This window comes from Brassica rapa, chromosome A09, assembly GCF_000309985.2.
Source record: "Brassica rapa cultivar Chiifu-401-42 chromosome A09, CAAS_Brap_v3.01, whole genome shotgun sequence".
Taxonomy (NCBI): domain Eukaryota; kingdom Viridiplantae; phylum Streptophyta; class Magnoliopsida; order Brassicales; family Brassicaceae; genus Brassica; species Brassica rapa.
This window is the reverse complement of record NC_024803.2, coordinates 28,842,543-28,849,874: the sequence shown is the minus strand read 5'-3', so window position 1 is coordinate 28,849,874 and position 7,332 is coordinate 28,842,543. Positions and strand designations below refer to the sequence as shown.

The 7,332-nt window shown below is 30.0% G+C and overlaps 1 protein-coding gene across 1 annotated transcript; it reads left to right on the top strand.

The window, feature by feature from the left end:
- Positions 1–5,426: 5,426 nt before the first annotated feature.
- Positions 5,427–6,257, top strand: LOC103838970 (protein RALF-like 4). The gene has a single exon (XM_009115434.3). The coding sequence runs from the start codon at positions 5,591–5,593 to the stop codon at positions 5,924–5,926; it is 336 nt and encodes a 111-aa protein (XP_009113682.1). The 5' UTR covers positions 5,427–5,590; the 3' UTR covers positions 5,927–6,257.
- The last annotated feature ends 1,075 nt before the right edge of the window (positions 6,258–7,332 follow it).

The window sequence follows — 7,332 nt, the reverse complement described above, 5'->3', positions numbered from 1 at the left end:
TAAATATTTTTTCACAAATTTCATATAATTTATAATATATAATACATAATGTTGCGGAGATTTCTCGTGTTTAGAGATGCTAATTTTAATAAATACACTGCAACTAGATTAAGACCTGCGCCTTGCGCGGAATAAACATTATATATAGAAATTATTTTATGTATTATATATTTTTACATATTATGAAATAATAAATATATATTGAATAATTAAAATTAAGTAACTATTACATATATAATTAAATTGGTACGAACGTATAAATCAATTTTACTAATCCAAACAATTTTTTTAAAAAAATTTGATAGGATATGTAATTAAATTTAAATGATATTAACATATATATTATATTTTTAATATTAATGTCTATTAAATGATGATTTTTACTCATATGTTTTTTTTGATTATGCGTATCTTTAATAGCTAAAAATTTAAATTACTGATAACAAAATTTTCATTGTGGGATTAATAATTTTAGTAATTTATAATTTAAAAAAATTTATCAATGTTAGTTCAAAACTTTTATCAAAAAAAATTATTCAAAGTAAATTTTGAAACTAAAATATTTATTTATTCAATATGGTTTATAGTTTAATTTAGAATGATATATATACATATATATTTTAAATCTTAATGATTAATTAAATTAGACTTTTACTTATATGATTTTGTAATCATTTGTATTTTTTCATAACAAAATTTTGAAACCATGGATCACAAAATTTGAATGTGAGACTTTTAACAGTCTTAGTAATTTATATTCATTTTTTAAAATTTAAAATATAATATATACAGAAAAATCTAAAATTTTATAATATGGTTATTGTGATTTTTTAATTATTTTAGTAGTTTAAAATTAAACAAATTTGATAGAAGATACAATATTTTTTTATCAGATCTTTATTATTAAAAATCATTGTTATATATACTTTAGCCACATTAGGTAATTCTGTAATTTTTATTTAAGAAAATAAAAAATGACATTAATAATGAATTTATGGTTAGTTTAATAAAAAACTTATTATATAATTAGATGAACCAACCTATTTCTCTAATAATTTTAAGAATCATTCTAGTGATGACATGTGGCTACAAAAAGAAGTTGTAATGTTTCACAAATAATATATAGGGGATATATAATATGAATATTTTGTAATTTTATTTTATTATTGTTTGACACATATCTTGTAATTTATTAATAAATATAATGAAAATGAAATATTCATTAGTTTTTTTTTCTAAACGCACAAGAACATTCATAAGTATAAATAGAACATCATAGAGAACATAAAAATGAGTCGGGCTACAAGAAAAGTTGTGAATAGCCGCAAACTAGCTACGGAAATTTTGTGGCCATAGATTTAAAGCTGCAAAAGCCACAAAATTGCCGCACTCCAAAATTTGTGGCTATTTCGTAGCAAAATAACAACAAAAAAAAACACGTTGTAGCTTTTTGTAGAAAATTAGACGTAATTAGCCACATAATATTGTGGAAAAATAAAAGCTGCGATTAGCCACAAAATGATCGTGGAAAAATACAACCACAATGTAATTTGTGGCTGTTTGAAGAAATTATAAACCCTAAACATACCTTAGACTATAAACTTTTAATTTTTAATCAAAAATTCTAAAATTAAAACCAAAAGCTCTTAAATATAAACATCAAAAAATATATATATAATCCCCAAATTTTAAAGTTTTTAACTATAATCGTTATTATAATATACTCAAAAACATAAATCTAACACTTTAAAAAATTATAGTTTACCAAATATAATTGTTTCTAACCATGACCTCAAACCTTAAACATGAACCAAATAAAACCTTATACATCAAATTCCAAACTATATCATAAACTATAACCCCTAAACCTAACTCCAATAATCCCTATACCTCAAATTTCAAACCAAAATCATACACTAAACTCTTTACCCTATACACGAACTTCAAAACTTATATCTAAACTCACTTCTATGTCTCAAACCTGAAAACCTAAATCATAGATTCCAAACCTTAAACCCAATCCTTATATACCTCAAATTCTAGATCCTAAATAATAAGCACAAAAAGTTAAATATATAATTTCGTAAACTCTAAAGCTTAACACATAGATTCAAAACTCCAATACAAAATCTAAAACTTTAAACTTATAATACTTGATAAAAAGTTTCACTTGTATGAGAAATATTCAATTATTTCCATCTGAATACTATACATTCAATTATGTAAAATATATAAATATAGTTATGTGTAGGAACCTTATTTTACTACCATAGGACAACTGATATTTTGTAAAGAATAATAAGAACAAAAAATAAAATTACAATACTGAAATACAAAAATAAAGAAGAATTACAGAGTCGAGATAGTTAATTGAAGAATTACGCCCCGTAGTGTGACGGTTTCATGGCGCTCAGATTCCGAGGATACAACTGCAGCATTGTTTCTGTTTACCATCACCGAAAAACAGAATCTATCGACCATGTTTCTGTGATGTACTCTCAGACTCAAAATAAAAAAAATACTAACATAACTATTCTGAATGAGAGAATCTTTTTGATGTTGATCAACGTATTGTCTTTCTACATTGCCATGAGGCTTTATATAGAAAAGTTGAGTACCACAAAACATTAAGTTTAGATTTTTCTTTACAAAACCAAAAAACGTATATGCATGGTTATGGAGTATTAAGTGTCATCAATAATCATAATGAAGAATGATTCTTCTCACTATTGACCGTAACTTGCAAAGATAATATTAGTGTCTTTGACCAAATCAATGCTAATATTTATTTTGCTATGGGTAAACATTTTTATATTTAACCAAATATAAAAGATAACCATGAAAATGATTTAAACCATAAGTTATTAGACATAAGTCTATCTTAACATATTTAAATCCAAATTCAAACCCAATATCCAATGTGTACATTTAAGTCACACATTTTAGAACTCCATTTCTCATTCAAATTAAACTTCATTTTTAACATATAAATACATTATTCATAATGTTCAAAAAATAATTCCAACAATGATAGGTAATAGCAGTCATATTAATCATATAAGTGGGAAAACTTTAGTGTTTGGCAGTTTATCATTTGGTATAGCTTAACATCCCAAACCTGGTTGTCTAATCAGTCAAGTTGTGGTTTCCTCACGTGACATCAAAGAAGTTGGGCTTAATTGACAGGAGGTGTACTTGGTTCTGTTTTAGTTGTTAGAACAAATATACTTTGGCGCTAATCTTACATCATGCTTTCATTTGATTTTCTAACACATGCTTGCATTTTTCAGCTGGTGATGAAAACAAAGACTGTCCATTTAGGATTCAGTTGGTTGCTTCTCACTGCTCAGAATCTTGACAAGGTTAGGCAATTTTATATCTTGAACAATGACTTGCATGATTGAGCTTATTGCCACTTGCCAGAATGTTGATAGCAACAGCCCGAAACCATTTAGTTGAAAGAAACGCAATGCTTAAGAAAACACATATACGCAACTGTTGTTCACAAATCTTGTCATTGTAACTTTTTATGGCTTTGAGGATTTGTCTTTACTCAAACTATCACTTGTTTTGCTGACCCACTTTTGTGGTCTAATATGTATTTGCGAATAGCATGACTCGTGATCTATCTAATCGTTTTAGTTTCTGGATGTGCAATGCAAAACTCGTGTATAACTCTCCTAGATAGAAGAACAGTTTCTGAGAGCAATTTTTATGGAAGGAACAGCTTGTACAAAGTATCCCCGTCTCTGTTTTTCTTCTGTAACTACTTGTCTTCCTGTCAAAGGTAATCTTTTCATTTCTTATTTCTCATGGAATGCAAACATATATACATATGCAAAGAATAACTTAACTATAGCCACTTTTAAAGGATACTATGAATGAGAGGCAGAGAACGTCGTGTGACTCGAAGCAGTGAGACAGTGGTTGCGTCACGTATCTCTTCAACTTGATCTTCCCTCTTCTCAGCCGTGATAGCCCTTCTCGAAGCAGTAAGAAATTGCTTGAGAAGAATCAAAAGTCTTTTCTCGAGAAGCAGCCGCCTCCATTTAGAGCTAACCCCCACGCCTTCTGCCTTGTTGAGCCAGAGCAAATCAGTAGGTTTAGTTTCTTTTTTTTTAATTAGGGATAGATTAGTGAACTGGTTTAAATTTGTAAACATATTTTTTTGTAAACCATATTTTAATTTGTGAATCATGTCTAATTTGTAAATGAATCTCATTTTGTAAATCAATATTTATTTTGAAATATTTTTTTCTATATTAATTTTTATTTTTAATAATTAAATTAAAATTAATTGTATTATATTATAAAATAATTAATTTATATTTAAACATATTTGTGGACGAACCTATGATTTAGTTTGTGGCTAAGATAGCTACAAATACATTTTATGACTATTTGTGGATATTAGCCACAAAATATCATTGTAGCTAAATCGTGGCATAGCAACCATAAAATCATAGTTAACAAATTTTTGTGTGGCTGGTTGTAGCTATCCGTTAAATAGCCACAAAGTTTAGTAATAGTCACAACTAATTTTCTAGCTATAATGAACTTTTCTTGTAGTACCGTTGGACTTTGTCGATGTAGGAATTCGATGTAGGAATATGATGGTTTCCCCCATTCCTCAAAACATTTCATGATTACATATGTAAATCTACGTTAAACACCTTGCATCGTCTTACACTGTCGTTCAAGTGTGGTGTATTTTGTATTTAATGTCACTCAAATTTATAGTTATACTACTTTATGGCATCATCTTGTATTCTTGTAAGTCTCCAGACATATATATCCATATTAAGTTAAAAAAAAACGGCTTAGATTAAGTTTCAATACATTGTTTTGAAATATCATTGACGAAAAAATGTTTTAATCTATGAAAGCCAATGAACAAAATTGACAAACATAAAATCAATTATCCATTATATTCAATGTAATAACAAAGGAATCTAAAAATTAAAATGGACGAATTAGATTCATACAAATAAATGAAGTTGTTAGAGATGAATTCATGAAGATTTGATTACAATTTTACATGCATGAGAAGCTTGAAAAATGACCAGGAGTATTGCATCGGACAGAAAAAAAAATCCTATTATCAGTACACCTTCTGGAACCAAGATTCAATAGATATACGCGTTATGCATCTCGGTCTTAAGCCTTTCGAAATTGGTTACAAAACTGATGATAAACGTTTACAAGCTAATTTGAGCATATGATCAATATAACATAATAGAATAAGTTAGCCGATCAAAGAGGAGAGCCAAATATAAACATAACAAATATAGATCTAACCACCGAGCGGAAATAATGGGCAAAATTAGACCTGAAAAAGAGGTTAAAACCCTAATTTCAAAGTAACATAATTAATGACCACAAAAATAATTAAAAACACTACTCTATCTGTCTAACCCTTTTTTATCCTCAACAGAACCAATCGTTCATTTGTTCTTCTGCACAATCTCTCACATTTCTATTTCTCCCTCTCTTTTCACAAGGGAAGGGTGTAGAAGAAACCAAAAAAAAAAACTTAAGCAAAAGAGTAATAATATAACTCAAAAAAAACCAAACAAAAAAATAATACATAATGGGTGGTGTCAAGTTGTTATTCATCTTTGGTCTATTGATCTTAGCTATGGTAGCTAAATCCGTCAAAGCAACCTACCCATTAACTAAATCTTGCATCAATGGGCAAGGTTGCATCGGAGATGATGATGAACTTGAATCTCTAATGGATTCAGAGACAAACCGTCGTCAACTCGCTAGAGGACGTCGTTACATTGGCTATGACGCTCTCAAAAAGAACAATGTGCCTTGCAATAGACGTGGCCGATCTTACTACGATTGCAAGAAGAGGAGAAGGAACAATCCTTACAGGCGTGGATGCAGTGCAATCACGCATTGCTATAGGTACGCTAAGTGAGAACGAAATGATAGAGAGAGAGAATGCTATTATTCAACAACGTTCAACCTTTATCCTTCATTCTTGATCGATAATGATTTTTCTTTCTTTACGTACCCCATGTTATACGTATGATTCTTTTTATGTTTTTGAATTTAATCATCATCATGATGCATATAAGCTTTTGATTCGTTGATATATCGCCTATTTCCTTTGTTGTTGTCCTTTCATTTTGTTTCGTTCATATATTAAGTTCCGTTTGTCTATTATATACATCATGATATTTTGGTATTTATACAATTAAGCATTTGTTTTTAAACTAGGCCTTAATTGGACCTCTGTTCTTCTTTTATTTATCCATTTGTAATTTAAATGATACAAGCCACAAGAGTTGTCAAGCTTGAATGGGTCGATTGTCGCTACAAAGGGTTGCGGAAATATCCCTTTGATAAGACCAGAAGCCTGCGCCTATGTGAATCCACACAAAGACAGAGACCTACACTTGTATCCTAGAATGAATCCACAAACTAAGGAGACAAGCAAACGGACAAGAAATCTAAAGGAATCCACCTAAAGACTAATTGAACAAAACAAAGACAAACTTTGTAAACTGAATAATACTTTATTAATTTCGTGCAAGGGTGCTTTACAAATGAGACTTAGCTCAGTTTAAATAGAAAAGAACACAAATGCCTAAAAGAATAACTTGGAAAGAAATAATAAGTGAAAACTAGCCGTTGGACTAAGTTGGTGCAGAATCTGTCCATGTATGGAAGTTTTCTTCTCTCCTTGTATCTTGTGAGTTTGGGCAGAAAGAAATGCATCCTTGGGATCTCCTTTGATGTCTGGATAGTCTCTAACTCGTGCCTGAACAGAAGGGGAAAGAGCAGTTGGTTTTCAATAACTCCAAGTGTGAATGCATCCATGTAAGGTAAGTTGACAAATAAGGGATTCATCTTGATCCCGTGGCTGCTGGTGCATGATAGAAACTATCCAACTGCTCTTAGATATAATGAATAATCTCCTGGTTTCCAGACGTGAGTTTGAGTTGCACACTCCTTAAGCAAAGAATTACTTTCCTTAATTAGAACCAGTTCGGATGCACTGTAGATAGTCTGACTTGTAACGGGCATATCTCCTAAACCATTACTCCTTTTGGTATGAAACCAATTCGCTGCGTGCTCTGCTTGAGTTGAGAATCTATAGCAACTGGTTTCACGGTTAAATTCCTCATGGTTGCAAAGATATCCTTCTTTGAGTGAACCTATGTTGCTGCTAGCTCCAATGTAGCTTGTATGGTTGATCTCATGAGTTGGTGGTCCAGCTACTGACTTGAGGTCCTCATCATTATCTCCATACAAAAGCGCCAAAGCTTATTTTAGGGATCAAATTCTATCGGTCTAGTATATGGAAAACTAATTTCTTAT

Coding starts and splice junctions, on each gene's coding strand:
- LOC103838970 (XM_009115434.3), top strand. CDS start 5,591: ATGGGTGGTGTCAAGTTGTTATTCATCTTTGGTCTATTGATCTTAGCT.